At 60.6% G+C, this 22,181-nt stretch overlaps 1 protein-coding gene and 1 long non-coding RNA gene across 2 annotated transcripts; one reads left to right on the top strand and one right to left on the bottom strand.

The window, feature by feature from the left end:
• Positions 1 to 4,640: 4,640 nt before the first annotated feature.
• Positions 4,641 to 21,893, bottom strand: ONECUT3 (one cut homeobox 3). The gene is made up of 2 exons (XM_010966910.3): positions 20,696 to 21,893; positions 4,641 to 4,943 (listed from the first exon to the last, which is right to left on the bottom strand). The coding sequence occupies exons 1-2, from the start codon at positions 21,891 to 21,893 to the stop codon at positions 4,651 to 4,653; spliced, it is 1,491 nt and encodes a 496-aa protein (XP_010965212.3). The 3' UTR covers positions 4,641 to 4,650.
• LOC141574690 (uncharacterized) lies at positions 4,732 to 11,379 on the top strand. Its single transcript, XR_012501704.1, has 4 exons — positions 4,732 to 4,866; positions 6,360 to 6,439; positions 9,441 to 9,561; positions 9,658 to 11,379. It is a non-coding gene; the product is annotated as an uncharacterized LOC141574690 (long non-coding RNA).
• Positions 21,894 to 22,181: the final 288 nt, after the last annotated feature.

Genomic DNA, 22,181 nt, shown 5'->3' on the forward strand with positions numbered 1-22,181 from the left:
GGTTCCCTCTTTTCCTGTACTTTTTGTGATGCCTCACCAGATAGTCTTTCCTGGTTTTAAAAATCAAAACACTGACCTCTAGTGGCCTGATGAGGGATTTGCAGGGAAAGCTGGGTTTTTACTTGAGATTTTTCTTCACCCTGGGGTCAATAACATGCTCTCAGAAGGGAGAAAGGTGCTAAGCAGATTCTGCCTGCCATCTCTGGTTTCTGGCTGCTGCCTGCTGGCTGCTCCCGGGGCAGTTTATGAGGTCCACTTCCGGCACTGCCCAGCCTCTTCCTCCACCGGGCTGCCCTGGTTTCTTGTGCTCAAACCACCTTCTACTTTAGACTCCAGAAAGAGATAGGATCCGAGTCCTGGGCTGGGGGACTCCAAGGCCCTGTGGAAGGTGGATTCCTGTGGGGGTGGGGGCTCCGGGAGGCCCTCGTGGGAGAGGCCCACATCCTCTTTCCCTGCCCCCTTTGTTGGGGGGTGAGCACCATGCCTCCCGCTCCTGCACAGGCTCCCACCCCACTCCCAGCCCCAACTCCCCTCCCCCCACCCATCAGCCAATGCACGAGCCCAGATGAGTGACTAGAAAATAATTTATTGGAGAAAAACAAAACAACAAATCCAGCATAGCAATGGTTAACAATGATGATTTTTTTTTTTTTTTTTTTACTTTTAAGCCTGTCGCCTGAGGGTGGGGTGGAGAGGGCCTCTGTTCCCTCTAGCTCTGGGGGCTGCGAAGGAGGACTTTGGATGACCCAAATAGTGTCTCCTCTAAAAGCAGCCCTGGTGTCCAGTTGTGATCACACACTCAGGGCCACGTGGCCTCTTGGCTGAGAGAATCCCCCCAAAGACCTGGGAGCAGGTGTCTGCCTGGGCCTCAGGAGGAGCCCAGGGAGCTGGAACTGCTTTGGGCATAGACCTTGAAGTGGCCCGAGTGCGGGACCATGGAACACGTCCCTCCCCCACCCTCATTTCCGGTGGGATGGACCTGCGCCCCAGGCCCAGCCCTCCAGTGGGGCCTCCTGCCCCTCAGGGTATGAGGGGCCACCTTCGGCTACCCTAGTCCCCCCTATCTGGCCCCCGTCCTGGAAAGTGGGCTCTCCCCTGGTGGGAGTGTGGGGCCTCTGGCAGAACTGGTGTCACAGGCTGGGAGGCTGTCCCCGGGCCCCCTTTCATGGTGTTTTGGGGGCCCCTCTATTCCCTAAGGTCCCAGCGTGGGCTAGGAGGGAGGACTCCACAGGCAGGCACCCCTCACCTCCCGGGCCAGACGGGAAGGTGAAGTGGGGCCCTGCCAGGGCGGAGGAGGCTGGGGTGTCTGGGTGGGGCCTGGGCAGGTGCCTGCCAAGAGAGTGTCTCAGGAGGGCCCTTCAGATCTTGGGAAGCTAGGGACACCACGCCCCCCACCCCCCACCCCGGGCGACAAGACTCGAATTGGCTGATTGTCTCTCTCCTCTGAACAAGACACTTGGGAATTCATGCTAAGGTGAAGCCGACCAGGTCGGGGGGCCCAGGTGGCAGTGACACTCACTAGTGCCCAAAGACCAGGAACAGGAGGCCTGGGTCCCCGCCCACCGGCACAGGGAGGTGGAGCCTGGGGTGTGGGCGGTCAGGCCCCAGGGCTGTCGCCTTCCTCCTCTGCCCACTGACGGCGGCGGGACACAGATCCCTGGGAATGGGAACGGAACAGAGCAGCGACAAGGAGCACCGAACAGCACCCGCTGGGGCATGAAACACAAGATGCGACAGAGAATCCGGGGCTCCGGCCCCACGGCCCCGTCCCCACCCCCCACCCTTCCCACGTAGCACATTATCTTCAAGAAAAAGTACATCAGTCATGCATCAAATCAAATTCCATTGCGTCTTTTTTTTCATTTTTCTTCCTTTTTTTTCTTAAATTACATCTGAACACAGAACACATAGAATAATAAATACTTTTGTAAGACATGACTCCAAAAAACGAGAAACAGAACACGCCAGAGAACAGAAAGGTCTCCCTCTTGCTCTCCCTTCTCTCTTTCCTAAAGGACTCATTGAAATAAGGTCTGTAAACGCCGCTGGTCCTTCCTGGTGCTCAGTGTCTCTCTCTCTCCCTCTCTCCTCTCTCTCTCCCTCTCTCTTTCCCTCTCTCCCTCTCTCTTTCCCTCTCCCCTCTCTCTCTCTCTCTCTCCCTCTCCTTTTGCCTCTGACCACTGGCCACCCAGATCCCGCTGCCCTGACATTCAATATGTCTCCCACGGAACTCATCACAGAAACGACATACCATCGTCTGCAAAATTATAATTTAACGGTATAAAGCTTCAAGTCACGTATTCCAAAAACTAGCTAAGGATTTTTTTTAAATCACATAAACTATACATTAAATATCTTGAGGTATTTCAGAGAAAACTGTCAAAGGCTCGAAGGAGCTGTGCTGGAGGTGTCATTCCCCGTGCGGAGATGGTCTTTGGTATGTGGCAACCAGCCGGGTGTGAGGCGACTGGGCGAGGCGCCTGGGGGCTGGGGGGCAGGTGGGGGGCTGGTGTGCGCGCGCATGCGTGTACCCGTGCCCACGTGCGTGCGTGTGTAATCCGAGGGTGTCTGATAAGGATGCTTCTGTGACTGGTGTCAGTCCGGCCCGACGACCCCACCGCTGTTCACCATAAAGTGAAGGACCCCAAGTCACTTCCTGACTTTCCAGCAGGGGACAGACCTTGGACTCGGGGGCCCGGCAGAGGGCGTCGGGGAAGCTCTGTCCCCTGCAAGCAGGTGTTCTGTCCAGTGGGGCCAGGTGTTAGTGGGAGGTGGAGGGAGGGGCGGCGTCCACCCGGACCCCAGCGCCCGGAGCCCGGTGACGCCGCGGAAAGGCCGGCGGCCGGCGAGCGCGCGCGCGCATGCGCGTGTGTCTGAGGGAGGGGTGGCTGCTGAGCGGGAACGGGGACCCTTAGCACTCTGCCCCAACACCCAAAGGTTCTAGAAGCATCACTCAGATCCAGCTGCTTGAAAATCGGGGAGAATAGCGAGTCGATAAGGACAAGAGAGCATCACACACACGTCTTTGGTTCAAGAAAAAGGCACTCATCGACCTCGCTGCCCTCTCCCTCTCCCTCTCGCTCGCGCTCTCTCTTCTCTCTTTCTCTCGCTCTCGCACTCTCTCTGCTCTCTCTGGTGGGTGGCGGGGGCACCTGGGGGGAAGGGCCCAAAGCAGACCCTCACGCACTCCGAAGCCAGGGAATCCTAGCATCCAGCACAAGTCCTTGGGGGAAATCTTTGGTATCAGGCGTGATTTTTCCAATCACCGACGTGAACATTTGAGTGAGGTAGCCTTTACCTGGGGAGGGGGAGGGGCACTTCACTAGAGATGTCTCTTGCATTCTCAAAGGGGGAGGGGTGGCCACCTCCCAGGGAGGCAGCGGTCCGGGCGGGTTTTGGGGGGGGAGAGGTTCCTTCTAGTCTCCAGCCCCTGAGCCCTGGGCGACGGGCTTTTGGGATCCAGCTGCCGGCCAGTCCTGGAGGTCACCCGGACAAGGCGAGCAGGGAGGAGGGAGGGGGAGGTGCTCTAATTCATTTCTGATCCTTCCTTACCCTTTGTCTTTTTTTTTTTTTTTTTTTTTGGCAAAAATGGAGCAAGCAGATTCCACCTCGTTTATCACCTTCTTTCTCTCTTTGGAGAGAAAGCAGCGAGCACAGGTCCACCCCTGCGCCCCTGCAGGCCCAGCGCGGTCCTCCCGGCGCGAAGAGGTCGGCGTGAGTTCGAGGGTCCGGAGCAGACAGCGACGCCGCGACACGCAGGGGCTCAGGTGCGCTCCCGCTCTCCCTGGGCCCGTTTCTCCGTGGAATCTGGGTGTTTTCTTCTGTTTCCTGGGGTCGGTCTCTTCCTGTGTGTCATTCATCAAGGTGCCTAGGCGGTAAAGTGAATGGGCAGAAGGTGCGGGGAGGGAGGCGTCTCGAATTACCCGCTTGTTTGAGCTGCCGTCCCCTCCGGTCTGGGACAGGGTGGGGCAGGGGGCTCGCCTGTGGGTGCTGGGCGGTCTCCGCGGCAGGCCCCTCCCCAGACGTTAAGGCAGGCAATTCTTGGCACAAGGAATCCTGGCCGCCGGGAGGGGCGGCTGGGTTCTTGCCGGCGGATCAGGGTCGTCTCGGTGCGGGTGGGGGCACTGCGAAGATCCAGCTCGACGTGGGCTTTGGCGACTTTGGAGAGGCTGGGTTCTCGAGGAAGGGTCTGCGGAGGACCGCTCCGTGGGGGCGGGGACTGGCGAAGGAGGGGTTATTCCTTAAATTCATTTTTTTAAATACCCGGTTTATGTTTCTAGTATGTGCTTCCTGACCCGCTTTCGGGACGACACGTGAGCCCTGGTTTTCCTCGAGGCCCCCCTGAGCGTCCTGAATGGAAAGGGAGCTGGGGAACTCCTTTTCTGTCACCCCCTTCCCTCCGGGGTGGGTGGAGGGCTTCCTTTGGCCTTAAGGGGATTGGGATGGAGGGAGGAGGGGGCCCTTTTTGTGCACTGGGGCTGGGGGTGTGCTGCGTCCCTTCCCTGGGTGCGGGGGGCTCGGACGGCACCCCCTCCAGGCGCCCCCTGAGGCGGGTCTCCGGGCCGACAGGGTAGGGGTTGGGGGGACGTGGGAGGGCAGCGCCCAGGCCGTCGAGGCGGAGAGGGCGCAGGGCCGGGGGCGGGGCGGGGCTCAGGCCTTGGAGAAGGTGGCGGAGGCGCCGCCAGGGCCCCCGGGGGCCGCACCGGGCTCCTCCGCCCACCGGTTCATGCAGCGGCGCCGCGCGTTCATGAAGAAATTGCTGACGGTGTTGAGCTCCAGGCCGAGCTGCTGGGAGATGGTGACCTGCATTTCCTTCGACGGCCGCTTGTTTTCCTTGAAGATGGCGATCAGCGTGCGCCGCTGCAGGTCGGTGAACACCAGGCGCTGCTTCTTGGGCTGCAGCGCGCGCTCCTTCTGCTGCTCCTGCTCCTTCCGCTTGCAGGCTGCGGGCGGGCGAGAGGGACGCAGCGCCACCGCGCGGCCGGACGGAAGAAGACAGGCGACACAGGAAAGACGGACACATCCCAAAGCAGAGAGGGACAGAGGGAGACGCCAGGAAAAAAAAGAAATACGGGGAAACCCGAGAGGTGGAGGGAGAGACAACAGGGGGACAGGCCGAAAGGGACAGGGAGACACAGAAAGAGACCAGGAGGCAGGAAGAAGGCGGAAGAGACAAGCAGTAATGGAAAGGGAGGAGGGCCGCCCGTAGTGGGTGGGGAGACAGAGACAGAGGACGCAGGTAGGGCGGGGGGTGGGGGAGACAAAGAGGAGACACAGTGTGAGCGCACCTGCACAGGCATGGGTCATCCCCCTCAAGCCCCTTCTGCATGCTAGCCCCCTCCCCAGCCTCATATCCCCCAACCCCTCCCCGCCAAGAATCCGGACCTGGAAGAGTAAAACACCCAGTGCTGGTGACTTTCTACCCTCCCTTCTGCCGCCCACACATGGGGGTGTTGGGGGAAATGACATGGAAACTCTACATGTGAGGTTTTGGCTCAGTGTAGACTTGGGTGAAAGAAACGGTTAATTAATAGGCCCTTAGTGTGCTGTACACCAGAAATTGACACATTGTAACTGACTATACCTCAATAAAAAAATTAATAGGTCCTTGGGGGTGTACCCCAAGCCCCAGTAACATCTCCCTGGAATGATGGGACAGTAAGGTTCTCAGAAGGGGTGTGACAGTCCATGCCTCCTTCCCTGGGCTGTCCTCTGAGGCCTTACCAGCTTAGGGACTCTGTATTAGGCTAACATTGGTGTCCACTGCCTGATTCTGATATTTGAGTCCCTGCTCTGGCCTCCCCCTGACAGCAGCCTGAGACTGAGGCTTGGCTGCCCTCAAGTCCCCAGGGGACCCTCTGCAGCTGGGAGGATTAGGGAGGGGTGCAAGACCTCCCTCTCCTGGGGCCACCTGGCGTGGAGCATAGAGAAGGCTGCAGGAAGCCACCTCGTGGTCAGTGGGTGCTTGTGGGGGGGGGGGCAGCAGCATCTCAGGGTGGTGGAGCTGGGCTGGGGCCTGTAGTCCTGCTCTTCCTTGCCCCAGCCCCCAAGGGGTCCCCTCCTCTCAGTGCTATGGGGGCTGGTGGGTGGAAAAGATGCCCAGCGACTCTGTCACCCCCAGGAGTGGCTGGTGGCCTGCTGGGACCACATGCTGAGCTGGCCTTTTTGGTTCTGGAACATTCCAAACCAGTTGGCGTGCCAGATCATTGTCCACACGTATCTGCAAGAATAGATGAATGTCCCCTGCACTGTGGCTGGTTTCTCAGGGACAACGGGTTCCCCTGTGTGAACTGAGGTACCACTTCTGTCCCAGGATCCCTCTGAACTGGAACACACGGGCTTCTAATTGTCTGTTTCAGGTTTTATGATTAAGCAAGAGTGATCGCCAGAGGTTACTGGACATTCCAGAAGAGCAGCTAATGAAGGAGAGAGACAGCAGGTGAGAAAAATGGTAGAACTGGAGGACCATCCTCGCAGACGAAACAGGCAAATCAGGCAAAGTTATCAGTCATGTTCTTGGATGTAAAAACACTGTGCTCGTGAAACAGGGATGGGGTTTTGTTCAACAAAAAGGGCAACAGAAGGGTAAGGCAATGCTCTTAGAATTTAAACATAGAATAGCTGGAAGAAAGTCAATGTAAGGATTGCAGCATAAAGTTAAGCAAATATCCCTGGAAATACGACACGCGGATGCCGAGATGGAAAATGAGGGAAAGGCGACACAGTTAGAGGATGAATTGAGCAGGTTTATCATCTGAGCAGGAGGCCACCCAGAACTCGAGGAAGAGAAGCCCAAAGAAATAATGAAAAAAAAAAATCCATGGTTGGAAGACATGAGAGTTTAGTTTAAAAGAGTCCAGGAAATACTCAGCTCAATGAATGAAAAAAGACACTCCCTGAGACTCATCCTTGTGAAATGTCAGGGATCCAGGATGAAGAGAAGATCGTGAAAATTCCCAGAGAGGAAAGCCACATGCCATTTGGAGGACTAAGTATCAGAGTGGCTTGGGGCCTTTCAAAAATCAGGAGCCAGTGGAACTGGGCCTTCAAAATTCTGAAGGAAAACTATATTCAGCAAGAATTTTGTGCCCAGCCAAACATCAAGCATGAAGGTGGAATGAAGATATAGTCAAACTTTCAAGGTCTTCTGAAGTTGACTTCTGTGCACCCTTTCTCAGAAAGCTACTAGAGGATGTGTTCCATCACAATGAGGAAGTAAATAAAAAAAGGAAGCTGTGGGATTCAGGAAACGTGATTCATCCTAGAAGAAAGGGAAAAGAGTTCCCCCAAGGGAAGAGGGGAGAGCCTGAAAGACTGCAGGAAAAGGCTTCAAGGCCACCCACCCAGATCAGAGCAGGAGCACCAAGGGAAGCGGAAGGGAAGATGTCCTAACGTGTTGGTTTTGCATTTCGTTGGGGAATGTGGGAGGAGTTTGTGATTGGCAACCACTAACTCCTGGAAAAACAAACAGCTGTACAAGAAAGGAAATGCAATCCCAGCATTCGGTGAGGTAAACCTAGGGGATGAACAGTGTACCAGGCAGACTTGTATACAGAATGGGGGGGAGTGAGAACATTTGTTCATATTTTATCTGCATAAAGAAATGTTGGAAGGAAGTGCCAGAAACTGCCTTGACCTCCCATCTCCTTGGAAGTTGGCCAGCCTGCAAGGGTCACAGGGAGGAGGCCACATCACCCATTCTTTCAAGGGAAAACTGAGTCTCGGGCAGCAAGGCCAGGGAAGACTCAAAACTCAGCCCAGGCCTTTACATTCTGAGAGAAGCCCTTCTTGCCCACCTGTTGTAATCTTCAATTCATTTATTCCCCCATGCATTCATTCATTCATTCATTCATTTAGCAATTTACTCATGAACTGACTATGCATTTACAGGAGGGACAGAGATACAAATACTCTTTGGAAAGCTTGCAAGAGCTTTGCATGTTGAGGGTCTTTCATGTGCTGCATCTTTTAATCCTTATGATAATTCTTTAAGTCAGGGATTTGCCTTTCTGTTTATTCAGAGAAGGTAAGCCACTTGCCCAAGGTCGCTCAGCAAGTCCTGGCAGGGGCAAGACAGAAGCAAGGGTTGACTGGTCCAGATGGGAAGGAGGAAGGATGTGGGTCTCGCCTTTGCCACCTGCCTCCCCCTCCTCCAATCAAGTGCCTAATGGGGGCCCCAGAGGCTGGGGGAGTGGCTGGGCGAAGCAGAGTCGTGAAAAAACTTCGCATTTTGTCGATCGCAGCAAAAAGAGGCTCTGCTTGCCCCCCTTCCCTGCATTCAATCTAATTACAGCTCCTCACAGTCCGGATCGATCTGGGCTCCAGTTGGAGCTGTTTACAGCGAGCAGCTTTTGTCATTGCTCCCATCCCCCACAGCCCCCCGGTGGTGCCGGCCTGCAGGGCCCTGCACCAGGCGGAGGTGCGAGTGCAGTGCGCGGGAGGCAGCCCAAAGCCCCCATCAGTGGGCCCGTCCTATCACCACCCTCCCCCCATCAGTATCCCTCCAGGCACCCAGGATCACCCCGGCCAGCCCTAAAAGCCACTGCAGTCCCTGGAGGCAGCTCCAGGAGGAGGAGAGGCCTGGGTATGGGCCCCTTTCACAGAAGTGAAAACTGAGGCTGTCAGAGAAGGACTGACCAGGGAGCAGGGCTGGGTGAGAGAGGCCGGTGCACAAGCCCGGGAGTTAACCTCCAGCCCCAACAACCAGCCTCGCACTGCGGTGCTACTGCAGTGACCACCTCTTCCACGATGATCTCCCCTGGGCAGTGCCACTGTGGTAGCTGCACTCTTCCTCCATCTCCTCCCCCACTGTCACCTCCTCCACCAACAGTGTCGCTTCTTCATCATGCCTTCCACCTCCACCTCTGTCGCCTCATCTCCACCGCCGTCAGTACCCGCCTGCCACCATCACCTCCACCACCTGCACCCCCCCCACAGCCTACCTCCATCACCCTCGCTGCCATCACACCAGCACCACCTCTGTTCTCATCTCCTCCACTTGCACCCCCACCACCGTCACCTCCGTTTTATCACCTCCACCATTGTCACCTTCCCCCACATCATTTCCGTCCTTTTGTTTAAATGGAGGTTCTGGGAATGGTACCCAGGGCCTCGTGCATGCTAAGCACTACCCCACCCCCATCACCTTTCTTTTTTATCGCCACCATCCCACTGCTGTGTTTTCTTCACCTCCACTGTCTCCTCCAATATCCTCATTTACACCGTCAAACCCCAAAATAGGGTCCAACTTGTATCTGCCCGGCAGGTCCCCTCAGCCCCCGGCCCCCTCACCAGGGCCTCCCAGCCTGTGGTGACTCCTGGGGGTCCCAGAGGCCCTGAAGGAGACCAAAGGCCGTACAAAAGAGACGGAGACCGCACTCTCAAACCAGCACCTCCACGGAGCGCCCAGCAAGCGCTAACGGTGGGCCTTCTTTCTGCAGTTCTGGCCCGCGGTTCCCGCTGTGACCGGCAGGGGGCAGCTGTCCCCACTGCAGCCCAGGGCGGGGCCCCTGATAGGCGGTCCCAACCCGCTGGTCCGCGTCCAGGTGGCGGCAAAGGGAGGTGAGTTGGGGAAGACCTTCAAGTTCCCTTTCACTTCAGACCCTCTGGGATTTGCTCCCACAGCACCTCTCTCCCTCCTGCCTCTTGCCTTTCTAGAAAGTTGCTGCCCGTCCGCCCCGCCGCCGCCGCGGATTACTGCGCGGTGCCGGCCCTCTGAGCCACAGCTTCGTCAGCTGGAAAATGGTCTCAATCACGATCCCTGCCTCGCCAGGCTGTGGGAAAAGGTTTAGCCAAAAAAGTCCTGAGTACGATGGTGGGGCTGAGATGAGGCTCCAAGCTTCTATCTAGGGCCCCTGGGAGAAGCTAGGCCCTGGGACCCACTTGCAGTGCAATCTTGAGACTTTTTTCCCCTCTCTGGGCCATCCTCAAGCCTCAGCACCTCTCTTGGACTCTTTCTGGAGAGGGGAAGGATGGAGAAACTGAGGTTAGGAGTAGAGAGTTGGACTGCCTCGGTCAGAGAACTCCTACACATCCCTCAAGGCCCAGCACCAGTGGCCCTTGCCCTGGGGAGCTCTCCCCCTCACCTTCAGCAGAGCCCTGGTTCTCTCCGCTATGGGCCCTCTCACCCAGTGCGGGAGGCTGCTGGCCAGCTGTGTTTGTCCAGCAACTCACACCCCTGGTGAAGCCCCCTGTGTGGGCGGTAGGGCAGTGAGGAGCCTCAGCCCAGACTGGAAGACTCTGCCGGGGGAGACCCAGCCAGCCGCTGCCCTGGAGGGCCAGGCAGGGCAGTGGGACCCGTGGGAGGGCCCTCAGCGGGGAGCACCCTGTCCTCCTCAGCAAGGGAAAAGCTGAGGCCTGCTGATGGGCAGGGATTCAGCACCCCCCCTCAGTGGATGGACAGAATCAGGTCTAAACTGGAAGGAGCCCGCTCACCCCCATCAACTCCTGATAAACACCCCATCTGCTTCCTCCTCCTCCCTTCCCTTTCTCTCCTCCTCTCCCTCCTCCTCCCATCCCCTCCCCCAGAGGCCCATTGTGGTCTGGGTGGGTGATGGTGTGTGTGTGTGAGTTCTGCTGCTGGGCCTGTCCTGGGCCATCCCTGGCCCCAGCTGGCTGACCACACAGGCATCTGCCTTTCCCCTGTCTGTTGGGTGTGTGGACGAGGTGGTGTGTGCAGGGCACTTTGCTGCCATTGGGAAGGGTGTCCACATGCAGCAGACCACACACGTGTGAGTAACGGGACAACCTGTGAAGGTAGCAAGAGCTGTCTATGCGCCTCTGGAAGAAGGTGGGCAGGGATCTGGAGGGGCGTGCAGGGAGAGGCCCAGAGGAAGTGGCAGGTCAGTGGGCAGCAGGAAGACCCAGGGGCCAGCAGACCCAGCATGACATTTGCTTGTAGCTGGCCTCGGAGGTGTAGGGGTCGCAATGACACTCAGAGGATGCGGGATGTGACTTGCTGGATGTGACAGCCAGTGTGGGTGGTGCCCCAGCCTGCGCCCCACTGGGTCTGAGTGCACAGGGAGCAGGCCTGTGGCCACCTGGACCCCCAGGGCAGTTTCTGTCTGCTGGCCCGCCCCAGATGCGGGCGTGAACCCACTGCATCGCCATTCCGGGTCAGGGTCAGCAGGGATGCTGGGCCTGGGTTCCAGAAGCCGAGTGGCCTGGAGCGCACACTGTGGACATCAGTTTCCAGGGTTATCAAGCGGGCGCGGTGCCCCATGATCCTGAGGGGGGGGGGTGTCCCACCGTGTCTGGGGCCAGCTGGAGGATCTGCAAGTTCTGAATGCCTGCGGCTGCTCCCTCCTCCCTCTCCTCCCTTCATTCAATGGCTTATCAAGCACCCACTGTGTGCACTGTGTTTGTGTGTGAGGCTCTGCTGAGGACAGCCAGGAGTGAGACGAATGCAGCCTCCACTTCACGGAGCCACAATCTGATATTCGCACAGTAACAGGGTGGCTGGCTGCTTCTCGGCGCAGCGGGGGACGGAGGTGGGCATGGGTGGGCTATTCCAGGGAAAGATGTCACCCAGCAGGGCTCTGAGGGGCCTCTACGTGGGAACAGACCTGGGCATGGAAGATGGAACTGGACACAGAGCTGATGTCATGATGTTTGGGGACAGTCGGGGAGAGGGGACAGTGAAGCCCAGGGGAGAAGAGGCAGGAGCCAGGGTGGCACCAGGGGGGGAGCCGTCTCCCCCCATGAAAGGCTGGGTTTGACAAGGGACAATAATGGCTGGACAATCGCCCCAGAATTCAGCGATGGGCACCCCTGAGCGGTTGTCCTTATCCCTTTGTGTCACATTCTGTACAGCACCCAAAGCCACCACTGAGCCACTCATCTGCCCCCATGCCTGAACCCCCACCAGTGTCTGTCCACCTGGGCACAGGGTGGGGGTGTGGGAGCCGGAGCTGCTGTCCCCCTCCCCTCCGGCCACCTTCTGCGCTCAGCTTAGCTTCTCCGAGCAGACAATTCAATGCGGAGCCTGGTCTCCAGCTGGGATGATGACCTGTTTCCTTGACGACACGTCCCGCCCTGGCCACCAGCTGCCCGGCCCATGATGTGGGGCACATGGATGTTCCTCCCCCCTCTAGGGGCTTGTCTCCACTGGGCTGAGCTGCCCTGAGCACCCCCCACTGGCCTCTCCAGGCCAGAGACAGTGAGTGACTTGCCCAAGGTCACACAGTGAGTCACTCTGAGGGGAGCCTTGACCCTCTTTATCCACACCCTGTGCCCTCAGGGGTTCCCAAGGGTGAGTGAGCGGAGTTGTCTCCAGGAAGACAGTGCTGAGTCAGGCCCCTGCCCTCAGATGAGGACCCCCTCCTCTGTCCTGGGTGCCTCTCCACTCTGTCCCTCCTCCCCTGCCGCCAGGCACACACCTCCCCTCCTGGCCTTTGAACACCTTGGCGGTTACCCAGCCTCTGGGAGAGGCCCCACCTCGCTCCCTCCCCCTGCTCCCTGTGATGGGATTTTAATGGCCACATTTTCAAATTAGTTCTGAGCTTTTCAAAGACTTATCAGGGAAATGAGTATTTCCATTTGGACTCTGGGCCACCCCTGGAGGGGCACTCCAGCTGGTGGTTGCACCATCTGGGGTAGGGGGGCAAGGGTGTCCAGGGGCAGCTCCCATACCCCGAGACTCCCTCCTCCCCATTTGGGCACCACACACCAGGCAAACAGCATCAGTGGGTTCACAAGTGCCGGTAAACACATGCGCGCGCGCGCGCGCACACACACACACACACACACACACACACACACACACACACAGAGCTTTTATTAAAAAAAGTTAAGAAGTCACAGCAGCCAGCAGTGGGAAATGGATTTGAAAAAGATGACAGGAAAGGAACCAGCGATAAGAAAAAGAGTAGTGAGGCCAACGCAGAAAAGGTGGGGAGGGACCCAGCAAGTCAGTGACTGGGAAATTAATCATGAGATAAACCCACAGGCAAAAGGGTGGCCCGGGAAGTGTTCACGGCAGCCCTGGCCGAGGCGTGGCGTGGCGGGGGACTGCAAACCACTTGAAATGGCCTAAGCGTCCACTGGGCGGGGAGATGGTTGGAGAAAGAAGGAATGGTTAAAGAGAATACTGCGCAGCTGGCAAAGATGCCCCCAGACTCTTTTCTGATGTGGCTATTCTGAGCGTCCAGGAGTCGAAAGCCCAGCAGAACCAGGGGCTCTCTGTTGTTTTTTTCAAAAAGAGGAAAAAGAAAAAGGACGTGCATTTACAGACTAAGTGTAACCTCTCTCCAGGAGAAAGAGAAAGCGTGGTTTGCAATAAGGAGGGCGGCCTCTTGGTTCCGCTTAACTTTGGAGCCTGGCGAATGTGCCCGCTGTTTGAAAACAAACAAACAAAAAAAAGATACAGCGTTTTAAAAGAATGGGGTGGGGGCAGAGGGCGGAGCCGCCGCTGTTGCTCTTACGCATGCGGGAGACTTTTGCCTTATCCGCTTCGTGTTCTCACCGGGCTGGGGATTCTAGTATCCATTTGCGGAAAAGGAGGTACGCAGGGGGAAGCGCATCCTTCCTGGGGCGCCCCTGCCCCCGGCGCTCTGCCGCCCCTGCTCAGGGCCGCAGCGCCCCGACGCTCGGAGCACGCAGAGCGCGCGAAGACCCCCGCCGCCTGGTTTGGGCGGGGAGGGAGGCGAGCCCCGAGGCAGCTCCCACCCGGCAGGATGTGATTTCCCCCAGGATGGGGGCTGAGCTCTCGCGTCGAACGCCCGCTGGTGCCCCTGAGGCTCGGAGGCTGCGGGTGCGCGGTGCATGGGTCTAGGTCTCCTTACACGGGGCTGCGTGCGCCCCCGTCCCGCCATGCGGTGGAGGGCGGATGCGCGCGAGATCCTTTCGGGTTTGGGAGATCCCACATCTGCCAGGGACAGACGTGTCCCGGCTGCACTCCGTGGCTTTCTCGGCCCTAAGGGGGCGGCATTGGCCTGGTGGGGGAAGCTGAGGCACTGACATCTCCAGTGCGCCCACAGAGGCTCTGCGGCGGTTAGGGAAGCACGCACCCCTGCTGTTCCCGCACCAGGTCCCCCATTCACCCGCCCGGGTCACGGCGGGGAAGCGACCCTCTCCTAACCCCCTAGCACCGGGGAGTGGGCTCCAATGGCAACTGACCAGATGCGGAAGAGAGGTGGTCCCACGGCCCAGTTCGTGGCCCACGAACAATTCCCAGGCACCTGCGCAGGTGTTGGAGGAAGAAGATGGGTTCTTCCCTACGTCCCCGCCCCCGGTGCCGCCTCAGATACGCCAGACCTGGCCCGAGGGAGGGTGGGGGGTCCTGAGCCAGAGTCGCAGGTGCTTGTCCTAGTGCGGATATCAGCGTCTACACTTGGGTCCCGGGAGGATGTACGCTTACATCCCCGCTAGTTCACATCTTCACTTGCATTCCCATCTACACTGCGTCTACACTGTGTCCTCGGCACATCTACACTTCCGTCTCCTCTCCTTGGTGGCCCGAGACCTTGGTGACGCCTCTCCTTGCCCGTTTCCATCTGCCGCCAGGCTGTGCTTTGTGCGTGTGGCTCGTTAGGTCTAAGACCCCCTCCCATCTCCACATCTGTGCACAGGACAAGACTCCAGCGGCTGGAGAGCCCTGTGTCCTAGTCCCACCCACAGCCATGCCTGCTTGGCAGGTGGGAAACTGAGGCTGCAGGTGTCCCCGGAGTGCTCAAGGTCACCAGGGTCTCTCAGGCCACCCTTGGCTCCAGCCCAGCCTCTCTCCTCCCCCATGAGTGCAGCCTTCCTTATTGATCAAGGGGCATATTTAATTAAAAACCTGTGCTCCCTGGTTAAGCCGAGCTCCCCACTACATACAAAGACTCTGACTGCAGGGGCCTGGCCTCCATCCTTACAGCCTCTCTGGCTTTCCATCTCCCAGCCTTTGTCCTTGGTGGTTCCACCTGCATCCGAGCAGGACAGAAAGTTAGGAAGTTTCCTTCTCCTCTGAGCTCTGAGGAGCCACGAGGCTGGGTGCCAAGCAGAAAAGTGACAAGCTCTGAGTTACCATAAAAAGCCCCCTCCAGCTTCAAAGAGAGGACACCAGGGGTGGGAGTGGAACCTGGAGACCAGCAATGAGGAGGAGGTGGCCAGAGGTGGGTTGCTCAGACTAGAGTGGTGATGGTTGATAGGGAGGCAGCACTGTAATGGGAGGGCGGTTAGGGAAGGTGGCTGGGTCTTGGTTAGTCCTAGGATTTTAGGCTGTGGAGACTTCAGAATAAAGGAGCTAAAGGCCAGCGCCAGCCCCTTGCCTGCAGATTAGTCTGTGTGCTTCTCTGTGAAGTAGGGGTGACCATCCATTTCTCCCAGGCAGGAAGGGATTATCAGACCTGGGGTTCAGGGAGGGCTGGACCTCCAACACGGAGCCCAGGCTCGCTCTGAGGGCCAGCAGCCAGGAGGGGGTAGTTTGCCAGGAAAAGCAGAAGCAGTGGCTCCGAGCTGGGAAGGAGGAAACTGGGACCCAGCCTCGCACACCCTCCCTGGAGGGTCACTGGTGGTCCCTGGGTCGGTGCGGGGGAGTCTCACGTGGGCCCCATGATCATGTCCTCCTGTGAGTCACAAAGGAAAAGTGCAGGCCTCCTCTCCTGGCCCAAGGGTCACGCAAGCTCTTTGTAAGGTAGACCTTGACATGATCTTCAGAGCCACCCGCCTGTCCCTGGCCTCAGTCCACTGAGCTTCCCCTCCCAGCCGTGTCTCTGCTGGGCCGCCTGCCCGGGATGTCTTCTCATCCTTGCAGGAGGTGGGAGCCTGAGCACCCGCAGCCAGGCTTCCAGCCCCTCCCCCGGCTCCGCCCCGCCCCCACCCCCGCTCTGCCTCCCCGTTTGCTGCCCGCGAGGCTGAGGCTGTCCTCCCTCCTGGAGGAGCCGGCTCCACTTCACACCAGGTGTGCGGTGTTGCTGAGTGCCCTCCTTTCACCCTTGGCTTGATGGTCCGTAAAGTGGGCTCAGTATCCAAACTGGCTTAAAAGATCCTTTTGTGGGATGGCTTCTCTCATTCCTGATGGGTGAACCTAGGAGGAGGGACTTGGGCATCCCAGCCGGCCCCCACCCCACCTGACAGCCTGCCCCCTCTGTTCTCTCCCCCCCCACCCCTGCCTGGGGGGGTGGGGGGGAAGAGCCAGAATCGCTGCCCCTGGGCAGGTGCCGGGGCCACCCCACGAGGGGCCTGCGGCCTGGAAGGAGGAGGCTTTTCTGGGGGACCGGGGGCTTCCTGCGCAGCCCCACATGGCTCTGACACACACAGCCCCATACAGTCTCCCTCCACTCAGTGCTTCCCTGTGGGGGCCTGCAGTGTCCCCTGGGGGTCCCCAGGCCCCTTCTGGCACCCCTGCTCACTCCCTGTGGCTCCCATGAGGCACAGGCTGCCAGGGGGCGACTCAGGCCCTCCCTGAAGATGAGGAGATGTAGGTATGAGGTATGATTAAGCAGCGTGGCCACAGAGGACAGGCTCTGGGAGAGCATCCTGAGAGGCTGGGAGGCAGGGTTGCCAAGAATAACCTCAACAAGCACCTACCAGGTGGCACCTGATTCTGTCCGTTTCTCAGATGAGGAAACTGAGGCTCAAGCCTTCACCCAGAATCAGTCAGTGACAGAGACCAGGGGAGGCTGGGTCTCTAAGTTCCCTGCTGGGATGTCTTTCGTGAGGGTCTGTAAGAGATGTGGACCCTTGTGGTTCCAGGCCAGGTTTTACAGAAGGCGCACTGGTCTTTGCGGGGGGTGGGGTGGGTCCAGAGCGCTTGCTGGGGGGTGAATAGCTATCCCTCCCAGCAGAACTCATGGACTGGACCTCGTAGGCTAAGTCTCTTCAGCCTCAGAACCCCCGTCCCCACTCAGCATCTGTCTGGGACTCCACCTGTAGACTGGGGAGAGAGACAGGGGCCGAGCCTGTCCTCGGCTCAGGATGGGGGTGGGAGGCAACTGCTGTGGCTTTACCAGCTCAACCGCCATCCCCTCCAGACTCCCAGAAGCCCTGCCACCGCGATGCCCACCCACTGCCAGCCCTGATGTCCGCCATCCCTCCGCCCACCCCCATTAGCTCTGGTGCTGGCTCCCTCTCTGCCTCAGTTTCCCCCATGCTGGTCTCCTTCATCTGGGCTCAGGGCTCACCAGCAGGCAAAGAGGGGAAGAGGGCTCTTCTTTCAATCGCCTTCATCTGATATTTTATTTTCTATATATTTTCTGATCAGTTACAAAAAATACTTTTCCTTCGGAGTTGCAATTTAAACAATATTTGAAGACAGCCGAAGCTATCGACCCAGCGACGGTGATGAATTAGAGACGGTAATTCGAATTCATCGACCGCCCCGCCCCCGCCGAGGAGTCCGCCAGCCCCTCCCCCAGCCCCTCTCCCGTAATTACTGTTTGAGATGGAGTCCGGGAGGGCTTCAAAGAGGCGGCGGCTCAGAAGCTGCGGGACTCTGACGACAGTGGCGTGGAGTAGGGCTAGTGGCAACCCATAGCAATGGGGTTGGAGGGGTTGCAGGATGGGCCTTGCCCAAGACTAGCGTGCCCCAGAATCTCAGACTATCAGACCCAGAACCTGGTCCCCCCAGTGTACACACATTTTACAGAGAGGTAAACTGAGTCACAAAGAACAGTCAGGTGCAGAGGCAACGGTGTGGGGGGCCCTGAAATCTACCTGGCCAGATTTCTTGGGTGCTTCAGAGAAACAAAGAAGCCACCCTTCCCACTTCAGTCCCAGATCCGGGAAGGGGAGAGGAGTGGGAGCTGGGCGGTGCAGGGACCCAGACGAGTGGATCCCAGCAGAGGGGCTGCGGCTGGGAGCTCTCACCCCTCCTTTCCAGCCTCTCCTTCCCTGTCTCTTTGTCTCTCTCTTTGTCCTGTTTTGGCCACTCTCCGTCTGTCTTTCCCTACCTGTCTGTCTCTTTCTCTTTCTCTGCCTCTGTGTGTGTCTTTCTCCCTCCTTTCTCTCTCCTGGTCCCCGCGCGGGGGCGGGACACCCCGACGGGACTCCGCGAGCAGCTCGGCCGAGAGACGAGGTCGGAGGCGGGTCAGCCCGCGCGGGCCCGACTGGGTCGCAGAGGTGCGGAGGGGGAGAAGGCAGGCGGCTTTCGCTGGGCCCGGGATGGCGACGAGGGAGGAGGAAGGGCGCTGAGCGCTCCCTGCCGGGTCGCGGCACTGGGAGGCGCTTTGGGCTGCCGTGTGCGGGGCGGCGCGTTAGGCAGGGGCTGCACCCCGCCGCCTCCCCCTAACCGCCGCGATTTGCCGCCACTTAACCGCTTTTCATTTGCGCAGCGACCGGAACTAAAGGCCTCTCAGCCGGTCCGCGCCTAATTACCCCATGGCCCTCGGCTGTCCGCTCTAACATCCCAGGCCCTGCCTGGCAGTGTGGACCGGCTTGGGAGGTGTGGCGGGTGCCCAGGGCCCGGAGGGCCCCGTGTACCAAGGGGGCAGTGGGGTCACACTGTGGGCAGAGGGCTGGAGGAGGGGGCCAGGCTGGGGGTCACAGTTCAGTATCCCCTGGACCAGTGCACCTGCCAGGCCCTGCGCGGCCCCCCTCCACTTGGCACGCCCCTCTGAGACGGAAGCTATCCTGACTCCCGCTCGAAAAGAGAAACCGAGGCTCAGAGAGGTGAGACAGCTGGCTAACACCACAGAAGGCAGGGAGGCCCGACTGTGATGCAAACAAATGAGTCTCAGTTTCCCCTCCCCTCTCTGTAATTATACCGCTGGTGGGGCCCGGCACGCTGCAACCTGGCACTACTCTCCCCACAGCAATGCCCCCCAGCGAACTTCTCCCCGAGGCTGGGCATTCTAAGACACTCTGGCCAGTCTCTCAGGTGGCCCCAAAATGTGCCATTCAAATATTACTACTGGATCCTGTTAGTTACACGACTTGGCAGTGAAAAAAATGGAAACTGGTGTGTGTCCTTTGTGTACACACATGTCAGACACAGTGTCCCTGAAATACATGCGCTGGGGAGGAGGTGGAAGGTGGCCGATGTGGCAAGGGTCGAACCCCACAAGTTGTTCATGCGATGAGGGCCATTTAGCAGCCACAGCATCAGAGCCCTGCTTTTGGCCAGAGCCCTTGAGCGTGCTCTCTGCTACCTGGTGTCACCTGTGTTGCACGGGGCTGGCCATGGCTGTGTGGCGATGTGACTCAGTGTCCCCTGTGAGCACAGCCTTGTCATTGCACTTGCCTTGGGGAGCAGGACACAGCGGATCCTGCCTTACACCAAATGGTCCATGTTCCTGACGCCATTTGTAACCTTTCACAGCAACCTCCCCGCACACTTGGTCACCTGACACGTAGAAGAAGCATTTATTCCCCTCTTCCCCAAAGTGGAGAATCTAGGAGGCCTGTCAGATGCGCAGCCAGTCACCTGGCTCTGCAGAAGGGGAAACTAAGGCCCAAGTGTGGGTGCAGGCTCCCCAGGTGGTTGAGGATGCCTGGGGGGAGGAGAGTAAGTAACACAGACCCTTCTCTAGCCCCCCCCCCACCGGCACCCTCTCTTTTCCTGCCCCCCAGCCTGGCCCCTTGGCTGGGGGCACAGACAAATCCCTCCCTGCCTCACCGCTCAAGGGGCTCCTGGTTTGAGCCCCAGCCCACTCCGTCCCGCCCCACTCGCCCCTGTGTGCAGAGAAGTGATCGATCGGGCGCTCGAGGCGGCTATTGTCCCCGCGGCTGGGGTGGCTGCAGCCCCTCCCCAGAGCACCCAGGGAAACACTACCCCCCAGCCAAGCCAGGCCACCGCGGTGAGAGTGGGGGCTCTCCTGCACCTCCTGCCACCCAGGAGAAGGGGTCTTGGCCAGGACGTTTGCTGGGGGCAGGTGTGGACCCAGCTGTTGTCAGCTGGGAGGGAGGAGGGGGGAGTTGAGCATCAGTGTGAGTGAGAGACCGTGACAGAGGCAGAGAGAGAGAGAGAGAGTGACAGAGAGAAGAAGGAAAGGGAAGACGAAGCAAAACGCAGATACCCGTTTGCCCTGGCAGAGAGAGAAGTAGAAATGAAAGAAGCACGGAAGGGAAAAGAGACCAGCGGGGTGCGCGCACCGGAGCCGGGAGCAAACGCGCGGGGCTGGTGGAGGGCTGGGGTGTGAAGGCCTCCGGGCGGCGCGGGCCGAGGGTCCCCCGGGCCGCCCCTCCCCCGCCCGTTCTCCGGTGACCTTTGCCAGCGGCCGGAGAAGGGGAGGGAGCTATCGATCGCCGAGGCCCAGCTACAAAGAAGCGCGCGCTGGGGCCGGGGGCTGAGCGCGGGCCTGACCCTCCCGGGCCGCCGCGGGGCTCGGTCCCGGTGCTCTGCCCCGGGGCTGGAGGCGCAGCGAGGGTCTGTTCGGGAGGAGGGGAGTAGCACCCGGAGCTGACAGCGGCGGAGCCTCTGGGGCATACCCCCCACCCCTCTACACATATCACACACACAATGAGCGACCCTGCTGGCAGCCTGGGGATCCTCTGAGCAGTCTAAAAGGATCCAGGGACCGCCTCCCCGTTGCGGGAATGGCTGGGCGGGAGTCTACCGGGGAACGGCGGCAAAATACTTTTCTCCTTTTCGGCGACGGTACAGACGGTCAGGGAGGCAGAGCATGCTCTGGTCTCCCGCAAGATGGCCCCGGGCCGGCGGCGGGGCGCGAGGCCCCCGTTTCGGGAGGAAGCCAGGGCGCCCCGCTGCCGCCCTGCTTGGTGCTGGGGAGCACCTTGCCGGGCCCCTAGGGTCGTACGGCGTGCGCCGCGCTCCTACCTGCGAGGCGCAGCGCCGACATGCGCTGGAACTCCGGCTCCTGCAGCCACTTCCACATCCTGCGGAAGGTCTCGCGGCCCGACTTGAGCTTGCTCCAGGGCTTGGGGTTGCGCAGCAGGTCGGAGAGCGTGCCCTGCGAGCGGCACAGGATGCGCTGCGCGAAGATGGCCTGCGGGATACTGTAGCGTTTCAGCTCCGCCGTGATGCGCTGTGCCACCTCCTTGGTGTTGATCTCCTCCGCCGCTGCGCCGGCCCCGGGGCCGCCGTTCCCCGCTCCTGGGCCGCCGCCGCCGCCCGCGTGCGGCCCGTGCGCCCCGGCCGCCGCCAGCCCGCCCAGCGGCGCCAGCAGCCCCGCGGTGCTCCCGCCGCCGGCGCTGCCGCCGCCACCACCGCTGCCGCCGCCGCCGCCGCCGCCTCCAGGCAGCCCGCGGGCCAGCGCGTCCTCCGCGCGACCGAGCAGCGCGGCGTGCGGATCGAAGGCGGCGGGCGGCAGCAGCTTGTCCCCGGCTAGGTGACCAGGCGCTCCGTAGGCGGCCAACGGCGGTGGCGGCGGCGGCGGTGGGGGCTGCGGGGCGCCGTGCAGCGCGGGCGGCAGCGCGTTGGGCAGCGGCGACAGCGGCGACCCCATGGCGGGCAGCTCCTTGCCGTAGGGCCCGTAGAGGTGGCCCACGGAGGCAAGGGCCGCCCGCTCGTCGCGCATGAGGGTGAAGCTGCCGCTCACGCTGGCGGCCAGGCGCTGCGGCGGGGGCGGAGGGGGCGGCGCGGCCGCCGGGTGCGGGTGCGCGTGGGGGTGGCCGCCGTGTGCCCCGGCTACGGCCGCAGCCGCCGCGTGCTGGTGGAACTTGTCGGCCACCGCCGCGAGCGGCGGCAGGTGCTGCAGGGGCGTGAGCGTCGTGTAGGTGCCGCCCAGGCCGGGCGCCTCGCAGGCCATGCCCATGGCCGGGTGCAGCGGGCCCGCCAGCTCCCCGCGGAAGTCAGCGCTGCCGCCCGCGCCGCTCGAGCTGCCCGCGCCCCCGGCGCCCCCGCCGCCGCCGTCCAGCAGGCTCGCCATGCCGGCCACCAGGCCGGGGCGCCCGGGAGCCACCAGGCCGCGGTGCTGCGCCGCCGCTGAGCGCGCGTGGCCCGGGCTCAGCAGCTCGCCCGCCTGCGCGTGGGCCACGCCGTGCAGGCCCCCCAGGCTCTCCAGGCTCAGCTCCATGCTCGGCCGCCGCGCGCGGGCCCCTCGCCGGCTCCGCCGCCTGCCCGCCGCGCGCGCTCCTCGGCGCCGGCCCGGCGCGCTCAAAGCCGCCGCATAGCCCCCGCCCGCTCCCCGGTGGCTGCGCGCGAGGCTGCCCGGCTGCGCGGCGCACCGCCCGGCCCGGCTGCGAGCGCGGCCACCAGGATGTGGCGGGGGAGCCGCTGCCGGCGCCCGGGCCCGGGTCTGACGTCAGCTCCCCCGCCCACCCGCTCCCCTCGCCGCCGCCTCCCGCCGCCTCACTCTCCGCCC

Source organism: Camelus bactrianus, chromosome 22 (assembly GCF_048773025.1).
Source record: "Camelus bactrianus isolate YW-2024 breed Bactrian camel chromosome 22, ASM4877302v1, whole genome shotgun sequence".
Taxonomy (NCBI): Eukaryota; Metazoa; Chordata; class Mammalia; order Artiodactyla; family Camelidae; genus Camelus; species Camelus bactrianus.